At 30.6% G+C, this 24,647-nt stretch overlaps 1 protein-coding gene across 1 annotated transcript in view; it reads right to left on the bottom strand.

Annotated features, from left to right (window-relative positions):
- The window catches only part of LOC143226236 (triple functional domain protein-like), a 224,094-nt gene that overhangs the window by 50,376 nt on the left and 149,071 nt on the right, over nucleotides 1–24,647 (bottom strand). The window contains 8 exon segments of the mRNA XM_076456993.1: nucleotides 9,234–9,333; nucleotides 14,911–15,053; nucleotides 15,239–15,340; nucleotides 16,474–16,656; nucleotides 17,572–17,649; nucleotides 19,075–19,209; nucleotides 19,906–19,995; nucleotides 23,491–23,560. Of these exon segments, the coding sequence (XP_076313108.1) occupies nucleotides 9,234–9,333; nucleotides 14,911–15,053; nucleotides 15,239–15,340; nucleotides 16,474–16,656; nucleotides 17,572–17,649; nucleotides 19,075–19,209; nucleotides 19,906–19,995; nucleotides 23,491–23,560 (901 nt within the window).

Below are 24,647 nucleotides of genomic sequence, written 5' to 3'. Positions count from 1 at the left end.
ACTGTTAAAAGGAATTATTACAACTGAAAATATTTTTAATTATATGCAATAGTAATAACTCTTATGGATAATGTTTCCTTATTCATAAATAGACTAAAAACTAATAGATATGGAGATAAATAACTAAAAAAGTTTACTATTTTTTATAATAAATATAAATTTACTTTGAATAATAAACATTCAATTATAGAAAACGCATTACAAAGAGGCCGTTTGTTTATCAAGGGTGACCTTGAACAACGAACTTAATTTTCTTAAAAAAGTTTTTTTTATTCAATATGCCGGGACTGGAAAGACAAACTTCAAGTAGCTGGCCCTATCTCAGCTCTCCATGCTATACTTGAATAATTGTTTGTTTCGTTTCTTAGTTTCGCGCAAAGCTACGCAAGGGCTATCTGCGTTAGCCGTCCATATTTAGCAGTGTAAGGCTAGAGGAAAGGCAAGCTAGCTAGCTAGTCAGAATCACTCGCTCTTACACTACTCTTTTACCAACGAATAGTGGAGCTGACTGTCACATTATAACGCCCATACGGCTGAAAGAGTGAGTATGTTTGGTGGGACGGGGATTCGAATCCGCGATCTTCAGATTGCGGGGCACTTTCACAAATCTTCGATAATTTAAACGTAAATTTTCTTTCTTTCGTTTTCATTTTTAAAAATCTTTATAAGGGTGGTGGTTGGGAGTTCTACTACTGTAAAAATTATTGATGGTTTTGTTTTCACTTTTGAAACTTGTATAACTTTAAAGATGACAGCGAAAGGCAGTAGAATGTGAGACGTTCTGTGGGTTTGAGCTCTCACTCATGTTTTGATTTGCCATGATGGTCAGCTTGATTAACTTCGAAGTTTTAAAATTTGTTTGATAGATGGAATATCCCCAAAGCTTTTTGGGGAACTATTACCATAAACTTTAGTCCGTTATGACTAACCAGAACCGGAAATAAATACATTAAAAGATACTTATTTTTGGGGAGGGGCATGTCTAGCGAACCCCCTAGTTTGATCTGCTTTTAACAGCTCTTTATACTGTCAATCTCCCACTGAAGAATCTGCGTATCCAGCCACGCACTTTCACTTTGTAACTCCTTCAAACACCACTGCAAATGTTTATAGTTTAAATAAAAAAGAAAAAGAAAAGAGTACAAGATACCACGAAATTAAGAGTTTAAATCAAAACAATAAAAACTTCAGATTAAAAATTCTTCATGGAATGTAGTCAGAGAAGGATATATCGAGTTGTTCTAGCTAGTCAGTGGACCGGTAGTCAGAGAAGGATATATCGAGTTCTAGCTAGTAAGCAGACTGAAATGACAACAAATAAAACTTTTACAAATCAAGAAACTAAACTTTATTTAAAGTTTCGGAATACGTGTTAAATTAGACACACAACTGAATCTGAAAACAGGAGAAATGATAAACATGTCAGATATAAGTTTTGAAGTTTTAGCACGAAAGTTGAAATGTTGAAAATAAATTCTTTCATAAACGTCGTACTTAAGTAAAAAACGCTTGACTTTCAATTGGCAGTAAAGTCATAAATAGAAACCGACATGTACTTAAACAACGTTAGAAAGGCATCAACGCCGTTATCAAGAAGCCACAGACGAAGGGTGTACACTATATTTGAAAAGAAGCAGAATGCACTTCTATATAAACATAATACGTCCGCTACATCAAGCACAGTATAATTTATTTATTAAAAAAAAACTATGAAGCATTTCGTGATGACGAGAAACCCACTTGAAGTAAAAATGTATCTTACGACGGCTGGTATGGGTATTAACACTTACAAATGAAGCAGAGAAAAACGTTTCGACCTTCTTAGGCCATCTTGGTTAACTTCAGATGAAACATGTTTCTATTAGGGAGGTCACGAAGCACATTCTCATTATGTATTTATTTATTTACAAATTTAACCTCAAACGTTTTCTTTGGTGCAACTAGTAAATAAAAATATATATATATTGCAGAAAAGAAATTGAGTTCGGGCAGTTCGTTTGGTCCATAAGCGTTTCGTTTTCATTTTAATAAATAAAATTGTGTGTGATAAACAAGAAGAAGAAATGATTTCTATGTAACCTTGACAACGGAATATTTAACAAAAAAATTAATACAAACCCTCAACGTCAAATTTTATGATTACTAGATTGCGTACTTTTAAAATGTTTGTTTACTACACAAAATGAAAAAAATAATTTTACGACAATTTTAAACATGGAATTAACGCAAAAACAAATGATTTTACAGAGCGTTGAAAAGCCGAATAAGTACAAACTTACAACTGGTTCGTAGGCTAACTCCGAAAACAGAACTAAGTTGTTTAACTCTTCTTTGGAAACGATATAACGAAAGTTTTGGACACAAATTCATCAAAGCAAGGACATGAAAAAAATATCAAGGAAAACAACAAAGGATGCTCCTAAACACTGAGAACGTATTTATCAGGAAGTAAACTTAGATTAAAAAATAACAACAACTGTATCTGTAGTTGATTAACTTTAAAATAGCCTTGATTAATATACACCTTATTATTTGATAGTAATCCTTCTTCCGACTTCGAGCTGTTCGGCCCGTCGGAATTCTTCAACTGAATGGTACCAACAACAGGGGTGGTGGGAAGGCACTGGGTATAAGAACATTTTCCGTGGTGAGTCGGGTAACGATCTCTGTAGGCGGTGTGATACCCACAAAGTGTAGAATTCTCCAAAACCGGAACTGAATCATGGCGTTCTCGATCATACTGTGACAAAGACTTACTGTCCTGAGCACTGTCCGTTGGACTATAAGATGATCCCTTCAGCCACTGGAGACTAAATTTTCGCATGATTCACTAATTATGTTGTTTTTTTTAAACTTCTAAACGTATTATAACTTACAGATGTTGTCCATTAATAATAAAGTGCAACCTCTAAAGACGGAAAGCAAGCTTGTGACCTCAAACACACATAAAGACAGATCACAGCGCCTTACTTATATTTTACGTGTAGATATTGTATTGATTGTCCATGGAGTAATAAAGAATGTATCAGCCCTATAACTTTCCTTGATTGCTATCCCACAAGAGCCAAATAAATTATGTCAATAGGTGGAGCAAAAGTAACAAGCTCCGCCCCCTCAGACAAGAAGGGAGCTACTTTTGCTGTTTCTTTTAACCTTTGTAGCGACAGCGGTTGAGAACTATATTTTTAGAAAGAACACTGACGTCAAGAACTGTGATAGGCGTAAATACACGAACACACGTTCCAGCTGCCACCTGTGGTCACCAAAAGAGAAGCATGCGGTGGCTATATTTTATCACGAAACTTTACCAAAACAAGATACAATAAAACATACAAAAAAAAAACAGGTAATCTTTTCAACACGTGAAACTTCGAGTATAAAAAATCAGATGAACATAACGTTCAATTATGAATGTGTCAGGCACGCTGCAAATTAAGGCTGTACAATATTCATATTGTGTTAACATTCTGAGAATTACAAATAAAGCACAACATTGTGTATGCTACGTATCACACTTTAACTACATTTATGAAATAAATTAGAATGTAAGGTTAAAGCCAAAATAATATTCTGGTATTTAGTCAAAACACGGTAATTTATATATATTTTTCTTTTTTTTTATAACTAGCAAAACATGTTACCAATCATCTACTTATAGAGAAATTCAACAGTTATCACTCACAACCAACAGTACCACTAATGTTCGAATGAGAATATAACTCACGACCACTAAAAGTTAACAATTCGCTAAGACTGTAGCAAACGGTAAATATCAGTTTAAGAAAATGTTATATGGTAATAAATCACAACCAAAATACAGATACTATGATATTGTTCCACAAATTACACGAACGAGAAACGGTGGGTCGTGAGTTAATCACTCATTACTAAACAAGACAACAATAACAACAACAACAAAAAAAAAAACAAAAAAAAACAGAGAATCACGTGCTATAACATAGTTTAGCTGACCGAGTATCAAATGTTAAATTGTTTTCGGTGAAAGTCACGTGCTAGAACTCACATTTAGCAATAGCTGACCGTCTATCGTGTTATTGTATGGTTCTCTGTTGTTTAGTTTTTAACCTCATTCAACAACAATACCTATACATTCATAAGCTAACAACGTTCAGTAAAACACTAACTCGTACTAAACAATAGTGCTAAAAAGCAGACATTGCACCACGTGTTAAATAATGATTCTGAAAAGTCACATGTAGCAACTAACAATGAACAATATAATCAGTTATTTTAGAAGATGCTTACAAAGACTTACTTAAAAAAGCTAATTAAGTCGCCTTCATACCAAGAATACTTGAAAACTAATATTTCGTTTTTCACTCCAAGTTGACTTATAAATTAATCGTGACCCATCACTTATCTTTACACTATCATTTATTCAAGCAGAATCGGATTACTTCAAATTTTGTTTTTTAATCCGTTTAAAAACAAAATCACTCAAAAATAATTATACAGTTTTTACAAAAAAACTTAATTCAAATTATTCAATTTCTTTTTGCAACAAAATCATATAAAAAACAGTCATCTCTGGCTATACTTAAAACTAATCAGTGTCTTTTATAACATGTTTAATCGAAATTACCACAGCTATCTTTAACCATACTTTTTATGAAACTAAACAATGTGTCTTTACACAAAGCTACTTGAAGATAATTAATACCGCCACAATAAACGTTATCTACCTGAGATATTCTAGAAATTAGAAATAACTTCTGATAACACTCACTACGCTAAACCAAACCTAAGATATTATTCAGAAATGACTACCTTCACAAATTAGGGCTAACAAAAAATTTTTCTTGTTATTGTTGTTTCATAAAAAGGAATAAAAACCCAATTTAGCTAACTTAACCCAAATGGAATTTTTGAATAATTAAGGTTATCACTGAAGATTTCGTAGTTTTTCTTCAAATTTATAACAAGATACACTTAGATGATCCTCCACAGTTTAAGAACCATTTTAAATGGAAATGTTACTGTCTTATTTTCAAATTACGAACAGGATATTAAGAACTCATACATCAAATTACTGCCATCTCTTGGAGTACAACTGACAGACGACCTCAATTTTCATTGATGGATACACTAGACACAACAACAGGGAATCGATCATTGAATCAGTTAATAGATAATACTCTATGATAAAGGGAAAGGAAACTGATCTGGTTGATAGTTACCTTTTTGTTATGACGTTAAGAATTGTTTATGCTGTTTAGTATTAACCTCAACCATTGATTGAATACGCAAACAAACTACTAAATACATTAAACATGACTAAAAGACGGACACACAATTCATATCATTATATGCCAAAATATATCTCTGTCATATTCTACTAATATCTTCACATATCCCTTATTTAGAAAAAGCCTTAAACTGACGTATCGACTTTAATAGTATCGTCAAGTATACATAATATACGTGTTAAAATTGCCTTGTAACAGTTGTTCAAGAAAATTGAAATATATATAAATCTAATACTCTTAAGTACATTAATTGTCTATAAGCGATTAAAATCAGTACTATAAAATAATAATGAACTTAATACAAAAACAATATTATCATGAGATTGAATTTGGAAGAATAATTCTTAAAGATGACAACGAGGACTGGCAAAGGAAGAATAATTCTGAATTTTGGTATTATTATATTATTTGTTCTCTCTCTTTGTGTGTGAATGTATAGCGTCCAGACCACCACTCTCCTGTCTCTGTCGACTTCCAAGCGCTGGTGTTGTGCGAAAAGCCTCAACGGCTTTGCGTATGGGAGAAGTGTAGTTGACTCATAAAATATGTGTACTATACTATCGTGCGTGTCTGATTGGTTACAAATCTATTAACAGTGCTACAGCAATGGATAGACTTATATTTATTTATACAGAGCCATTAATGATAAAAAACCAATCAGTAAACATTTTAAAAACGGGAAAATTCAATATTTTTCAAGAAGATTGAAGAAGTCGCACAACAGAACGATAAAGGCAGCAGATCTGTCCGAAACCACACACTAAGTGAAACCAGCACATTGCCTTTTTGTTTGTTATTAATTTTGCGCAAAGCTACACGAGGGCTATCTGCTTATCCGTCCCTAATTTATCAGTATAAGACCAGAAGGAAGGCAAAAGGTAGAGTGAAGCTGTCAATACAGTCTTTATAATATGACCGAAGTTATATCTATAAAAATCTTCATAAAATATTTAAACTGCAGCGTAGCCAAGAATATCAACCTTACAACAAAACGTAACATGAAATTTGTGGTATATAAACTTCAGCCTGTGTCTAGAAAAAACCATTTCACAAGATTTTAAAAGTGCAACGTGTTGGTAGAATTACCACGTGGTAACACAACAGCGTGAGACAAAGTATGACTTTACAAAACCTCTTTCTGATGGATCCAAAATTTTTATGTTATTTAGGCCAAGATTTCTGCACATGATTCTGTAAATTTTGTATTTCATAATTTTAAGATGTTACTATTTTATGTTTGAACTTAGGAAGTAAAATAATGACATTATCATTTTTATTCTGCAGACTCTCAAAATAGATATAAGTAAATACGTATGAAAATCTACTCTTACCAGAAATGTTTTTATACAACTTTCATACCCCTGTTTAATATGACTGGATAAATATCGTATTTCCTATTTGAATTAAGTAGCTATTTAGGGCTCTGCGCCAGTGAAGCCTAATAGTATACTTAAAAAAAAAAAGCAAAACACACAGTTTTTAGGGATAGCAAAAAAACATCAAAAAACGTGAAACAAAAGTAATGAATAATAATAATATACTATATTTTATATTGGAATGTTACAGGGAGGTTATCTTGAACAACCTATGCCAAGAGATGGACAAAACCTAAACACGGTCGTGACTACACCTTTAAAGATTTCAGCCACCATATTATACGTTCCTCACTTTTATTTCCCTTGATCAATGCAATTAATTATATTTCTTCAAGTTTAAATCTCCCAGTGTTCAGTACAACAGAAAAGTGTATCTTTTTCTCGGTAACTTCACCATCCTTGCTTTTCCTGTTCTAGTCTCAACTACTCACATCACGGAAAATGGTAGCTATTTCCAGTTTTTAATTTGTTGCTCAGTGCAACAGTAAGCTGTAATTATCTTTCCACTTCTTCCCCTTTTACTTACTATGACAGGAAATTGTCGCTATGTGTCGAAATTAACTTTCCTGCTCAATAGAAAAGATATTGCAGTCATTTTCTCACTGATCGTTTGCCCGTTATAGGAAATTGCTTCACTTTCTTCCAATTTCCATCTACCTGTTACGACAGGAAGGCGAATCTTTTCTCCATTTTACACAGGCTCTAAGTTCAAAAGTTAAGTGGCATAGTTCAGACTGTCCTGTTAAGTTTCATCCTTAACAATTAATGAAAAGAAAACTGATATTTTAACGCCGAAACTCAACAGCGTGGTTGTGAAGTATATGACGAGAAAACAATGCTTGAACTTGCTGGTTTAATTGTAACCAACTTCATTTTTCACCTCTGTACTATACATACGCTCACAAATTATTAATAACATTTTAATCTCTTACTGAACTAGTGTTTCCCTGAAATAAAAATTGCACTTAAATTTTTACTGATTGTTAAAATGTATTCAAAAATTGAATATTACACTCTAGCAGTTGCTAAATGTTACCAAAATTATATGAAAGACAACAATGTAATCGGCCTATTATTGCGTCACTATGATGGTCCGTAACTTATCAATACATTACTTATCTTACTAACGCATGCGATATGTCCTCACGCCCCACATTACAATAAATTTTTACTCAATATTATTACAAGTTTATGAAACTCAACAATGTACTACACATGCTACTAGCGTATTTTGAAATTCAAATTCATATCAAAAATACAGTACGTCCTGACCAAGATCCGAAGTTTAACAAGAAAACGTGTTACTCAAAAGATCTGAATCACATAACGTGAAGTATACCCTGTATTTGCCTTTAGCAAGATATGAACCTACTAACACAACCCAAAATTCAACACGATTTTCATTTATCTGTTCACTTGGTTTTGAGAATCTCCGAGCATAAACACCAATCTGTTCATGTTACAAAGTAATCATCACAAACTGTCTATATGGAGATTTCTACACAATACGGTTATGCTGTAGGTGTAATCATAAAAACGATCATGGAACGCTAGTTTTATTTTGAACTCAAGAGAACCACTTAGATATAACAACTTTACTATTCATACGTCTCGACCAATAACAAAACTATCATTTGTATTTGCTCCATAGTGAATAAGTACATTATCTACTTGTTTTTAGCTGACATACTACCTCAGTCTGGCCTTCCTGAGATATCAAGTTACTGTGCAACAGTTTTAGTGGTGACCAGACGTAAATAAGAGATGATACGGTAACCAGGATAAAATAATCTCTACAAACGTAACAGCTTTAAAATAGAAACAGAATTCTTCTCCATACTAGAGAATTAATGGAAATAAAACTATTATTTCTTTACTAAATAAAAAGGGAGTAATAGAGAAGGAACTGTATGTTACAGAAATTAAGAGACAGGGTAAGTTTACCTTACAAATAACATTTTCACTTCTGCCCATTACATACAGCTTAAACAAGAATATTCAAAACTTTATTCACTATTTCAGCTTTAGTATACAAAACTATACAAATTTAATTATGCTATTATTTTTACTACGAAAAACAGATACTTGGCTACTTTTTAAACTTATGAAAAACCAGACAGTTACGCATTATTCGTTTTACTATGAGAAAATCATATATTTCACCAATTATTATTATTATAATTGAGTTTTACTATAAAAGTAGGAACTTTACACTCTGTATTAGTTCGACATTGAAAATCACACTTCATATACCATTCACAATTACTCTAAAAATTGCACCGACTATTATAGTTTTACCCTGCAAAATATACAAACTCCGTTTATTTCTACAGTTTTGTAATGACAATAGCAGGTTTCTTATGAAAATCATGGTCTTTACTTGCTGTTTTTATTCTTTATTTCAAAATTTAAGTCGGATGTTTTAACTACATACATGCTTTTCCAAAAACCACATAGTTTATCGATTATTACAATTTTAATAAAAAATCTAATATGGCATCCAAATTGCTGTATAATTGTGAAAATACAAACGAGTTTTTTTTTTTTATACGAAATCAACAAAATCAATAGCGAATTAAATCCAGCCCACCTTTTCACTGTCAGTCGTGTTGCTGGACCCGAAAGAGGCCACCGACCCTCGTTCTTGTTGGTCAGCACTTCCTTCATCCATAGAAGAATCACCCATGTCTCTGATTGTAAAAAAAATAGTTACTTTAAAATGCATTCTTATAAATAGCTTATATAATATGTCACACAAATGTCAGTTTGACAGAAAAACCAGAAAGATTATTCACACAAACTCATGAGTTACCTCAGATCTATTAATTTTTGATGCATGTTTGAATGAAGAGAAAGGTACTCCAGATCAATCAGACATCGAATTAGTAAAGGAACTAAGCAGTTTTACTTATAAAATGCAAAAAATATATTCTGGATCTAATTGATGATGTGTAAGTTTCAGAGAAGAAAGGCTTGCTTACTTAAAAAAATAAATAAATTTGACACTAGAACTGTTAAACATTGATGTTAGTTTGATAAAAGAAATAGGATAATTTATTAATAAAATGTTAAAATATATCCTAGATATATAAGTCACTGAAGTTTCATCCAATTAGTAAAAAGGTTTACTAGTACCATATGAAAAGGTATTTATACCCATTAGGCACTGATGTAACTTTGGTATAAGGGTTTACTAACAAAGTATTAAAATGAACTAATTGCTAGTTAGTTGGTATATTTTAAAATCTACCAAAACTTAAAAACTAACCAAGAGAAAAGTTTAATATCTGGTAGAATAAATAAGGAGATGAAGGGAAATTACAGTGACAAAAATAATCGTCACCAGGGAGCCTGACCACTAGAAACTATATTAAGCCATTCTGCTTTTAGAAATGGCACCTAACACATTTTATTTGAATGTTTGCATTTCACATTTGAAATACTACTAAAACAATGGCAGTAATACCAGTGTAACATGAAGATTCTATTGACACAAAAATGAAGAATGATGAGGATCATGCTGTAATGAAGCTTACCAGAAGCTGATAAAAAACATGGTTGGTGATAATGTAACATGTAATGATACAATGAAGTGCTACTAAGAGATGCACAATAACAGATTTTTTATTCTCTGATGTCTAGTTTGAATAGAAATTGCCAACATTTATCTTCACAACACCTTATGAACTGATGAGATTCGCTATTACTCTGTATAGCCAGACCAACACCTACAACTGGGTAACACGAGGAGAAAGAAATCCACATGCCACTCTGCAATGGCAGATAAAGGATTAGTATATGTAGTATGAGTTATATTCAGGAGTAACTCATCATTTGGCTTCATTCAAGTGAATATCACCTTTTTCTCACAAAAACAAGTAATACAGGACATAAGATTTGACCACATCAACATTATTAATATACTGATTGTGCAAACAACATGATCAGCAATTATTGCAATATTTATTTTTGCCTTTTGTATCGTCTCGTTTATTCTTCAACTAACTATCACATGTTTCTAATGATTACTTCTTGAATATTAGATGTTAGAAAAGAATAGCCAACTTTATAACAACTTTATGTATTAACAAATGCTATTCTGTTATGGAACCAAATAAAGAATGTAGTGTTTGAAAATACAATAAACATAATACTATGGTTTACTGAAAAATATAATTTATAACCTTGAATATTTGTTTGATTTCAGCTTGATAGAAAAAAAGATATGGATTATGAGTAGCTAATAGGATAATAAAAGAACAAACTGTCACTGTTTGTTCTGTTTACTGCAGTGTTTCATTAACTAACAGGATGTTAACAAATGTGTGTGTTTTCATATAACAAAGCCACATCGGGCTATCTGCTGAGTCCACCGAGGGGAATCGAACCTCTGATTTTAGCATTGCAAATCCATAGGCTTACCACGATACTAGCAGGAGACGTTAACAAATGTAAATGCACTGAAATTATACTGATACTAAATATTAAAAAACTTTCTAAACATTTCAGATGAAAAAAAAGGGAAACAGAAAGGGTAAAAAATGTGAGTGATAAAACAGAGAAAATAAAAAATATATAAAGTTTGCATTTAAAATGAAATACACAAGTACTTAAATAAATATTAAAAAAACTAAATACAATATGTAAAAAATCTTTTAGCACTGAATAAAATAAACCATGAAACTGAATAAAAAAAAGAATTGATATAACAGAAATTGTGAATTTCAATATAACATTTTTGGAGAACTTTTATGGAAGTATGTGGAAAAATAGAAACACTGTAATAATATAATACATACATCAGAGAATGAATACATGTTATAGTGTATACTTCCTAAGTTTACTGCAGTACCAAGAAAACATTACAGCATCAGAGCACATAACTTGCTCATAGTGCTGGGAACAAAAGGGTTATTTAACACAAGTTAAAAGGTTAATGGATGAGTCAAAACAGTGATCAAGAAAACAATATTTACTTGATTAATATAACTATATTGTTAAAGAATTAAACTGTCTAAAAATAATATAGTTACTGGAAATATTTCCAGCACTGGTAATTCTAGCAGTTTGCTAAATACAAAAGTGGTTGAGCATCAGAATAAATTGTTTTTACACTGTATGTTTAATCTGAATTGTAGATTCAAAGGAATGTTCTTGTAATAAATTTCTCAAGATTAATACCTCTCTGGATAACATGGTCAGAGTACTTTCAATTCATGAAAAAAAAACACAAAAAAACCAACAATTGAACATTCCATCAGCAAGTTGGGTAAAGCCTTCATTTCTCCTGTTTAACCCATTTAAACAGAGAGCTTGTGTGAATAATGTAAGTTTTCACTTTACACATGACATGTGTAAGAATTCTTTGATTTGTAGTGAACTGATTTAACAATTACAATGTCTGACACGAAAGAATAAGTACGGTATTTTTTACATGGTTGATACTATATTTAAGACTTTTGAAACTAAAAGATGCAACTTTTAAAAATGTATTCAGATTAATGATTCTAAAGTTTTGTTAGATAGAAAAAACAACAACATTAGGATATATATTCTACACAAGATCCAAGCATACAAACATAATTTGAAACTAGCTTTTCCTTAGTAATTCCAGTAGATTGCTGAGGAAAAATAAAGGCTCATTGAAGCCTAAAGCATTCAAGACACAGACAACCAAAACTTTTAAAACAGCGTAAGACCACCTTTATGTTTTAGTTAATGGGCTATCCACTAAGAGTAAACTCCAATCTCCAAAAAGTCTTATGGTAAAATGCTTTTAGATTCAGAAAGTTTTTCTTACAGAAAACTCTAGAAAAGTCAATCAATTTAAAATGTCTGAAGGTTAGATAGAAGGTATATATTAAGATTTTTCAGGATGTCCACCTGATGTTGTTTTTGTAGCTATATGTTGCAGTCATGAAAATATTGAGAAAGTATCTTCTTATCATGTCCAGTATCTTACACCTAAGTTCCATCTTTTCATATAACTCTACTACTTCTCAGTGAAAGGCTTCCATTTCTAGTATTGGAATCAGCTTATGAAAAGACAGCTGTGGATTAGAATTTTTTCCCCTTTTACAGTCTGGGCTATTCTACAGTGTGAATAAGGTATTTAATACTTCTTAAAAGTCAGATAATTTTTAAAAATGGGGGAAGAGTACAGTCTTTGAAGTGCTTGTATAAACTGCATAAACCAGAAATAAAGTTTCTAAAAAGTTGTTTGTGGCAAAGTTTGGTGTGAAGAAAATAGGATAATTTGATAAAAACTACCATGCAACAACCTTATGTTCATGATTTATAAACAATCTATTAGGTTTTATATACATTAGTTAGGTCACAGTCATATGAACCCAACTGATGTGTGATTCACAATTCAGAAATGTGTTTAAATACTGAAGAGAGATTTAACTCCTTTCAGTCTGTGTGTGTGTGTAATGTATGCATGTATAATTTATTTTTTAAAAATCCCTGTAATTTGAATCAAAGGTGGTCAGTCCTTTTATGATGTATTGGATCATTATGTAGTCTTAAAGTGCAACATGTAGTGTACACCATATTTAATTCTTTGTGCAGACAGCAAATTTGCCATTGACATTTTGGAAAGAAATGTATATATACTTTACTTTTCCAACTTTCACTGCCCAATTTTTCTCTAACCATCCATATCAAAACTCATTTTTAACTGATTTATTGATGTTTTTAAGTACTGATTTTGGGCATTAAACAACAGAAACTTTGGTTTCTTTTAGATGCACAATTAGTTGTTTTAACGAGATGCACAATTAGTTGTTTCATAACAAAATACATAAACCAGACGCTGCTGGATATCTTGATGCAAGTTGGGTACTCTGTTGTTCTATGATTGTGTGAAATAAGTGTTTAAATCCACTCTTTCATATTACTTGTAAAGTATTAAAACATACAGAATTATCCAAGGTTAAAATATTAAAACCTATGCATACTGCAAAAAAATCACATTTAAAAAAATATAAAGCCTGTAGCACAAAGAATAAAAATCATATGTACCAGGGTTGAGCAAAACTATTAAGAAAACTGTAAGAGTTTCTTGCATTGCCAAAAAAATCTACTATGTTTTACACAAAGATCCACCACTTGTTAGTATTTTACTAGATTCTCCTTTAACATCTTAAATAAAATATATGAACAACACTTTACATATCATCTTCACTAAAAACGCACAGATTAAAATGTCAATTATTCTGACTTTTCTTTTCATAAGTAAAATTCCCTAGATCATAATCTGAATTATAACCATAAATTCTATTAGAGAACTGACAAATAACACTCACATAAAAGGTAATGCTACTTTTACTTTATATTTTGCAATTTCTTTATTTATCAAGCTACTCTCTATGAAGGTTAAACAAGCCAATAATTTGAAGAAAAATTTAAAATATTATTTGTTTGATATTAGAAACAAGTGTTGTACACCAACATTCTTTTACTTAACACATAATGAACAGTATATTCAAAACAAGGTGCTGATGACTAAATTTCTCATTTTTTACATAATGACCAAAGGTAAAAACTTAATTTTTTACTGAATTTGTTTTCTCTAAATGCTTGCTTATTTCATGATGCACAAGTTTATTCCAGACCATTCACTATTCCAGTTGGTGCTCAGTAAAGCAGGAAGTTTCTCTGTATTATCATGATACTAATATATTTACTGTCTCATTTTATTCTCTACTCCTTCACCAATCCAAACTCTTCCAATTAATTTAAAAACATTAAAAAATACCTTTAGTTCCACATAGGATTTGTTTTATATTTAAAGATATTATTCAAATGTAGCCACACTTGCCTTTCTTGTTATTTTCAAATATTTTATATTTTGATGACAATTTAACAAATTAAACAGTGTCACAGTTATTAATATATTGAAGCCTGATGTCAAATTGAGAATAGATCTGAGATAATAATTTATTACAATCAAAAGTTAATAATCTGCTGTTTTATATCTTTGGGGGTATATTTCAAAATAAACTTTGGAAAATAACACAAAAACAAAAGTTAACTGTTGAATTTATTAAAAACATCAGCAAGAGATTTAATAGGAAGATGTACTTCCAAAAAGAAAAAAAAAACTATTAATTTGTTAAATCTTTTACTTCTTGATGTTTGTTTCACAAACAAATTGAGAAAGCTAACACAAAATTAAATACAACAATGCAACAGCTTGTTGAACTTAGTTTTTGATATAAGAATTAGGGAGACATAACATTACACAGAAAAAAATCACCAACCTGCTGGATCTGTTAGACTTTGATGTCAATTTGACAGGTGATTTGGGGAGGTTTAAAGCTGATAAAGCACTGCTAAAATATGTTTCTTGTATCACTTCTCGTAATTTTTTCACCCAAGTTTGTTTTATGTCCAGGGATCCAGCCTTAAAATAATCAAAAAATAAAAGAGGAAAATTATATAAAACACAATTTTACTTTTTTTTTTTGTAAAATATTTAAATTATTGCTTGTTATCAAATATTTTTCACAAAGACAATTAAAAAAATACTGAAGAGCAGTATCTTTCAGTAATGGTTAAATTTGACTAGAAAGAAAGCCAAAGCATTACCTTCAGTACAATTTTGTACTCTGCCAGTGGTGCTCTGCCAGTCCATACAGCAAACTTACATTCATCACCTTCCACATGTTCAGTGATTCCTATCTCTGATGTCTAAAAAGCAAAATTTTCATGTAGATTTTATTGTTAAAACTACATATAAAACTCTTTGATAGCAAATATTAAACTGTAGATCAAACATAAGTTGCAAGAACAAAACACTAAAAATAGCTTACTACACATATGTCCAGATATTATTTTAATAAAACTGTGTACTTGTGTTTCTAAGATGGAAGCTACAGTGTCCTGGCATACAAACAGGAGCACCTCCAAAACCAGTGATGTTGTATGAAATACCCACAGTCTCAGACTTACATTATACATAATTCTATTGAACACAAATCCAATCAGATAAGAAAAAGGCAAAGCTACAGGTTAAGATAGGCCAGTTTCTGTTCAGTTTTGTGCTTGTGTTGAATTACAGATTGATATAATCAATGCCAAGTCTATAAAAAAATTATTTTGCTACAATGATTACATGAATTCTGTTGGACCTATTGAAGGTACAATGCAGTATGTAGTGAATAATGTAGGCAACACAACAATTTTTAACACATTCAGAAACACATGTTAATCAATATGCAATTATAATTTCTAATAATAATTGCCATTATACAGCACAACATATTTTCTTTCCTTTTGATACACAAACATTATCATTAAGCGATGGATTAAATATAGGTTCTTTTTTTTAAATTTGTGTAGTGCATTTTAGTGTATTGATGACACTGTAATACAAGAAATAATAAACAACTTTATGTCAACAAATTGTTGATTTTATTTAATTAGACACAACATTTCTGTTTACAGCTTCTTAAAGAACATTCACTAAAACACAAATAAAAACTAACAGTACAAAGTTTTTTATATGCAATTTTGGTTTGTGTTTAAGTGGAACACTCCTGAAAAAGCTGTAAAGTGAAATAATGACTGTCTAATTAAATAAATATGACAATTTGGTGATATATGGTCATTCATTAAAACATTCTTTTTTTTTTCAATCTTCAGTGAGGTAATCTTCCCACATTCAGAAATTTTAAATTCTGTGCAATTATATATAATTGTAAACACTTTAGATCTGAGTACACAAATTAGCAGAACTTAATACATGTTTTAATTTGAACACTATCAAGCACAAACTGTTCTGAACATAGTTTTAAACACTCAAGTTATAGAATTTTAAGTACCAGAAGTTTGTGTTTGTAAATGTACTTGGCTTTTCCACTAGAATCCTTTGCCTCTTTACTAAATAACAGATATAGTTCAAAAAGGAAGATGTGACGCTCTCGACCTTTGCGGATCAAGGACTTGGCTTCAAGGACTTGAAAGGTGTCTTGGAGTACTACCTCACCCAACTGATCCAAAGAAACCTCAAAAAAGAAACAAAGAATTCTTTATAGTCTATCTTTAAATATGGAAATTATACACTAGTAAAACAAAAATAATACTGTATTTTCCCCAATTAATGCCTCCAGGAGCATTGCAAACTGGAAGGAGGGGACACTTAGTATTTGTGCATTTCTGGATTATGCTTTTTGCGTGTGATTTGTTAAGTTCAGTGTTAATAGTGTTTTCTTATTTTTTGTTTTTCAACTCAAAATTACAGTAATAAGTAGATTATATGTTAGATTACTATTGCTCTCACACAAAATTAAGTTTTATAAAAATACCAGAGTGAGTAGTTAGAGGATGATAATGAGGGCAATACCATACATTCAAAATTAAAGATTTAAAAAGTCACACCAATTTTCAGCTCATCTGGTAGAATTTACTACAGAATTCTAATAATGTAAAGACTAAGAACAGATTCAAAACTACTTCACTAGTAATATAAAAACCATAAATTACTTTCTGCTAGTAATGACAAAAAAGTAACTTTTATGACTACCTTTTACAATTAGCATGAAAATTAAAAATACATTTGTGACCTCTTTTTACCAGTAATGAGAAGCCTAAAAACACATTCACAACTACCTTCTAACAATAATTCAAATGTTAAAGTGCTTAACCATCTAGCTACTCCTTACATCATATAATGTTTCCCTAGCAAAACGCCTGTACATAACAGGAAACAATGTAGTGTAAATATTAGGCATTCTGTAGTAGTTCTAGCAGCACTAGCCCTACATAGAAGTCACTGTATGACCTTTTGGTGTTTATTCTTTACTTATGAATGATATGATTTCATGAGGTAAAAAATATATTTGGGGTTTTTGTCTTTTGCACTTTAGATGGAGAGTTTCTGTGCTGAAAGGGTTAATATTACAATGAATAAGTGTACTTACATCACAACCTTCCAACATGCTGAGGTGCATAGCATCATTGGCTTTCTTAGGTACATTCAGCATTACATCCAAACCATCCTAGAAAATAAAAAAAAAAAAGAAAAACTGAGCTTCTACTAAAGAAGATGTGGTCAATAAATTAGGATTTCTACATGACTTCAAAAACAATAACTGATCTATTTTTACTTTGTCATCTCATAAAATATTAAAATAATTTAAAATTCCCAAACATAGTATTCAGAAGCATCTTCAATATATTGGTTCTGACTGACTAATTAACTTGGAGTCAACATTTTCTTTGAGTATCCTTCTAAACATTTTTCTCTCTTGGTCCATTTTGGAAATGGTCTTGAGGATTTAAAATACTTTTTTCCTTTCCACATTTGTTGGATATCAGTTTATTTCTTCAACTGCTGTAGTTTAAAATACAAGTTTTAATATTCCCTTTACATCTTTTAAAATAACCATAAACCTTATTATAACATTACCTAAATTTTCACAGTTTTTTTTCTGTGATCCAACCTATAAGTTATCCAATCATTTATTAAAATTTTCACTGCATAGAGGCTGATCCAATTACACAATATATATTTGTTAATTCTCCAGCGTTCTTTATTCAAAACAATTATCCAATCTTTCCTTCAAAACATATGCTTTCAGTTAATCCCATTGCCAAAAACCTTATTGAACTTTTCATTTAACCTCAATCAAAACATAACTTTTCACTTCTGAACCAAATACTTCATTCACTCTATCAACTGTTAAACCCCCAAATTTTCTCTCTGTCTGTTTTAGTTCACACTGAAATACTTCCTTTAAATTCCAACTGAAATAAAAACCATTATTATTTTTTTTCTTTTTCTAACTTAACATCATACTGTTGACCTGAATATTTATAACCATGTCTCTTTCATAATACTTCATTTATTATATGATTACCTCATTTCACACTACTTGTTCACAGCTTTCCCTCAACAGTATTGACAGAAACATCTTAAATGTCCTACCATTGGTGTTAATGTTTCTTCTATCACACTGTTGATCCAAAACTTTCACCTCACATTATTGACCTGAACATTTTTACTGTGATAGTGCTGATGTGAATATGAATATTTATCCCACACAACTGGTTCAAAGATTATCCATCATTCTGCTAGACCAAACATTTCCTCTTTATACTACTGACCTGAATATTGCTTCTGAAAACATGCCATCATACTTCTACTTTAAGCATTTAATATTCATAATACTAGCACAAGCATTTACCTTGTGTGTATTTGTGTGTGTACACATACATACATAAATAAATACTTATTTAAATAATTCCTTGTTATTCTGGTACTTATCTAATTCATATCATACTACTGGTATGAATATTTCTCTTTATGCTATTAACCTAACCTAAACATTCACAGCAGGACCTTACAATGTTTATGACATTACTTAATATTTACGATACAACACTTTTTTCCTCTCTATCAAACACTAAATCTTAATACTAACCTTTATTTCTCCCTGTCCTTCTTCACAACAGGAAAGTAGGTCTTTTAGCAACAGCTGATATTTTGTTATTCGCTGGACAGGTTTAATAAGATAGTCTGCAATCCGGTGAGGCACACAGTGGCGATGTTGTATCTCCTACATGACAAAAATTTAATAATGGAATTAAAATGTTGATTTCTTTCTACTTCTGGTTCCTCTATAAGGATAAAACAACAGGGCAAAAATCCTGTGAGTTGCTATAGTGAATCACAACAAAAGCCTATTATATTCTGTCTAGTATTAAGTATAATACTGTATAGATGTTGCACACCAACTGCCAAATAATACAGACTTACAATTAAAATGTCAAGCTCTGTAGTAACAGAGATATGATAATTTCTAACAACAGACACAAACGTCAATATTTATTCTTACCTCTAGGTGTTAATCATTTAGAAGAAATTTAGAGAAGTAGCAGCAACACCTTTATTATTAATTACTACATAAAAATATTATATTCTTAACATACACTATAACATTAATTAAGAATTATAAAACATCTAGGAATGGTCAGTCACTTATTGTTGTCTGAAAAGCAGACAAGCAATAATTTTAACTATTAAAATATTTCTCTTAAAAAACAACAACAACTGACAAATAATAATACCCAGTAACAGTCCGGTATATAAAAAAATCAGTTAACTTAAAGAACCAAAGTTAAAAATAAAAAACACATGAGAGATAGAAACCAACACTGTTATTACAGTTCAACAGTTACTTTAACTAAAACCTACTGTTGATATGTAAAAAAAGATTTTTAAAGTTCTATAAATACACTACTGGTTCACTTACCTCGAAAAAATTGCCAGCATGGTGAACAAGTAGAGAGTTAGACTCTGGCTTATTCTTACAATACTTTACATATACCTCAAACTTCTGAGCCTGTAAAAAAATAATGAAATTCTTCTAAAAACAGTTTTATTGCATGAAAATATATAATACAGCTAATTAAAAATATTCAAATTACACATTTTTAATGAGTGAGCAAATGCCCCAAAACTAATTTGAACTAGTTAACAGTAATCACATTACATTAAATATCAGTGGAATTCTAGGTAAATAAGTAATGCTTTAAAACTTTTGGATTACCGGTGTTTCAATATTTTAAGATTTATCATATTACTTATAATTTTAAAATATATCTATTAAAAAACTTGCAACTTGGAATTTTCACACAAAAATATCAAATGATGTTAAAAAGATTTAATGAAAAAACAAACAAAAATAATATAATATTCAAAAAGTGAAACAACAAGGAAGGATAAAAGAAACATACACAAAATAACAATAAAATCCAATGTACCTAAAACATTCTTAACTCTTTCAGCATGAACTCGATTCATGGGACCATGTAACAATTTTGTGCTTGGTGCAATTTTCAAGCTATAACGTTTTAATTTAAAAAGCAAATATTCATGAATATTTGCAGTTTATCAGTAAATATTACAAAGTTCTCATATGCAAAGTATCAGAATTTGTTATGGAGTTTTAAGACTTTTTAAGTAATGTTTTTCTCATGTTTTTGTCTTTATGCATGTTGACTATGCAACATGCAAAATAACTTTGATTTTAAGATTAAAACACTTTTATAAATCAAAAAAATTACTAATTTTACATGTAAAATCTTTATAACATCCAGATAAATATAAGATTTTCTTATATCTTTTTCTTTCTATAACAACTACAAATTATTATACAAAAGCACAAATGTTTAAACTAAATATTTTAATTTTCATAATATTATCTCTCTCTCTCTCTGTATTTATATATATTACATTGAGCTTCCATCTCTGTTTGGCTAATAACACAGAAGTTACAATGACACAGCACATATGTACTCATGTTACTGTATCAAACAGTATAAAACTGGCCTTTACAAGTTGACCTGTATTAGCTATGTTTTAGTAGACTAGTATTCTGTAAAATACAATCACATTTTAGTTATTATATATTATATCTGTATATACATTACTATTTACATATAAGTTCTTGAAATTATTTTTCTTAGAACAGAGACCAGTAAATAAAGTAGTAGAGCAAACAATTATCTCTGCTAGTTACGAACTTTGTAGTTGTTTACTGCTTGCTATAGGTTGCTAATTTGGTTTGAAATAACAAAAGTATATCAATACCACAAAATTCAACTATAGTTTATCAAGTTTAGTAACTAAACTATATTTGGGTCTAAAAAATAAGAAATTTCAAGCAGACTAAAAATTCACCTTATCAGCTTGAAGTCTTGTATCAGAAGAACAAGTTTAATGATTTAATGCTTGAAAATGGCTGAGAAAGCCACTGGGAGGACATTCTGAGCTTTAAGTTGGTTATTTACATGTTACAGACAGAAGAGTTTTCAGAAATTGAAATTATTGCTACATTTGCAGAATCAAAATCTCAGAAAATAGAAAAGAAAGGAGGTTCTTATGCTGTATTCTGTCTTGTCAATATTGATATTTGCTCCTAATTTGTATGAAACTACAAACTTTGTATTTGGACATCACAAATATCTAATGTGAATCAGTCCTGCATTCAACAAACCACATGATACACAAAAAAACAATATTTAGGTGTGTTTTTTAAACATTTACTTTTAAATTAAGAAATTAACTAATTTATAAATAATATTAAAATTGGAATTATAATCTATAATTTGATACCAATGTTATTGGCATAAACTCATGAAATATTAGTTCAATAAAATTCTGAATGCAAGTCAACAAACTAGATGACATGGCCTTTGACCTATGGCAACAGGGTTAACCCAATAAGTAATTCAACTACTTTGTTATTATGTAAATAAACTTTGCATCAAAATGTAGTTAATAAATCAAATTTTAAAATATACATGTTTCAGTTTCATATTTTCAAAATGAAAAAATCAATTAAATTCTTAATCTCCCCTTGTTTGTGTAACACATGACAGCTGTTTGTCATGATTTACCCTTTTTCTATATTTTCATCATCCCTCTGATGTCCTGAATTCAATGTAAATTACTTATTATAGTAAAGATATTACACTAAGGCAAAATATAATTTATGTACTCTTTAACCTTCTTTGCTTAAAGATAAACAAGAGAGTCACACCTACTGTCTACTTCCTCTTATCAACATCCTTTCTTTTGCAAGTTGCTAATAATTTTCTTTGATGTTTGCTATTAGACCACTTAAAATCAATAGAATTCACTGAAAGTAACAAAATGCTATCTTGTTCCCAAGATACATTTTAAGTTATTTTGGTTACAAATTCAAAACTACTATCATGAGTGCAGAAAATTATTTTAAGGCACGTATACCAAAGTTAGAAATCCAGTTATATAATAATAGTTATAAGACATTTTCTTACTTTGTGTGAGTTATTATTTTGTGTTTCTTAAGAGCATATTTAAAACTAATGAAAATTATTTGACATGCAAGTACCACCAATAGAAAAAATGTAGGCTTAACTTTTATTAGTGAGCCAACAACAAAAAACAAAAAGGCAAGTGTAGATACTGAATTTACTCTTGTTTTTTATAAATATTTGTTATTCATTGTTACCAAATTATTGAAAATGTAAAAACTAGACTTATTATGTTAGAAAATGAAATAAAAATTTTTTCCAATAAGTACGCTTGCAAGAAGATCACGTCTTACATCAATCAATACCACAACTTGAGTTACTTTTTCATTGTGCAAGTTTTTAGTTTGTATTCCAAGATTATTAGTTAGGCACAGTTTAAAGAGACAAAATAATACCACGTTTAAAATATGAAAGGGTTGAAACTGTATAGGACAAATAATTGTAACATTCTATTTCGACCTCCAATAATTCTAGAAAGAAAAAATGTAATTTAGTTGTTTTTTTTATGGTGATTACAAATTAACAGAGTTTACATAATGTTAGGACAGAGAAAATAAAATATAAAGTTTTACTACAAAAACCAAAAACTTTTGATATTCATTCAGGAGTTTTTAAGAGGTTTGCAAATGAAACTTCCAAAATTTTAAATTAAAAAATTTTTTAATCCTAACATGAAAATCACCTTAGCTTGAGTTATACATCAGTTCCATACATTACCAAACAAATCTTTAGTAAAAATATTTAATTAAAAAATCTGTTTTTTTATGTATAAAAGATATTTCATATTAAAAAAAAAGTCTAATACTGTGAATAAATACTTACTACATTAAAAGTTATAGTATGCACATTTTCATGATCACTTGTTGGTCATATGATTGTCACAAGATTGGTCAAAGTAACCAAACTCATGTAATGAGAGTTTAAAGCAGATTTAGTAATATACAGGTGGAATTCATACTGATATAAGAAAGGTTCAAATGTATGTAGTTCTTAGTTAGGTGACAGATGTTAAGACTAAAAGATAAAGAAGAACTTACCCAAGTAACAAAGCAATGTCCTACATCTTCTGGCATTGTTTCATACTTCTCAAGTTCTTTCAGGAATGTACTATCAGTTGGAAAAAAAAAGATAGTGTCACACTTAATCAAAGTAACATCATTAAATATTATATGCATAAATCTTTACCACAAACATTTTTCTAGTATTGTTGTTAAAATACACAAAAAAGAATGGTTGTTTGTTCTGTATTTTCATGCACTACTTGTACTAGCTATTCCTAATATTGATACACTAGAGGGAAGATAACTTGGGAACAATACCAAATCTTGGGGGTATTCCAATCAAATAGTGGGATTTCACTTCCACTCTTATAATGTACCTATGTCTCCAAGACACAGAATGCAATTTTGTCAAAAGGGTGCAAACATCAATCTCCCAGACTAACTAACCACTGGGCTCTAAATACAAAATAAAAACTTATTCAAGCCTGTAAGTACTGCCATAGTTTTGTTCTGAAAGTATTGTTAAAATTTTGAAATAAAAATAATGACTAGGCTCTTAGAAAGATGCAAATAAAAATAATGTACATTTTCCTTTTCCTTAGGACTACAAGGTCTGTTAAAAAAATACGCGTACTGACGTCATAAAACAAAATGTACTTTATTTAGAAGTTACAGGTCTGGGACCCCTTCAAAGTACTCTAATCCCCAATGCACACACTTATCCCAACGGTGTTTCCACTTGTTGAAAAAGTCCTGGTACGCTTCTTTTGTAATGTCCTCCAGCTCCTTCGTCGCATTTGCCTTAATCTTGGGAATCGTCTCAAATCTTCTTCCTTTCAAGGGTCTTTTGAGTTTGGGGAACAAGAAAAAATTGCAAGGAGCAAGGTCAAGTGAGTAGGGGAAGGGGGGGGGAGAACAGTGATCGAGTGTTCGGCCAAAAACTCACGAGTTCTTAGGGCTGAATGGGCTGAAGCGTTGTCGTGATGGAAAAACCAGTTGCCACTCCTCCACATTTCTGGCCTTTTGCAACGGATGGCGTCCCTCAGACATTTCAGAACTTCAATGTAGTAAGTCTGGTTAACTGTGGAGCCTTCGGGGAGGTACTCGTGGCAAACAACGCCCTTAGCATCGAAGAAAACTGTCAGCACCACCTTGACCTTGGATCGAACTTGGCGAGCTTTTTTGGGTCTGGG

The sequence above is a fragment of the Tachypleus tridentatus genome, chromosome 9 (genome assembly GCF_004210375.1).
Source record: "Tachypleus tridentatus isolate NWPU-2018 chromosome 9, ASM421037v1, whole genome shotgun sequence".
NCBI lineage: Eukaryota > Metazoa > Arthropoda > Merostomata > Xiphosura > Limulidae > Tachypleus > Tachypleus tridentatus.
Note: the sequence above shows the minus strand (reverse complement) of the source record. Positions and strands in the feature narration are given on the sequence as shown.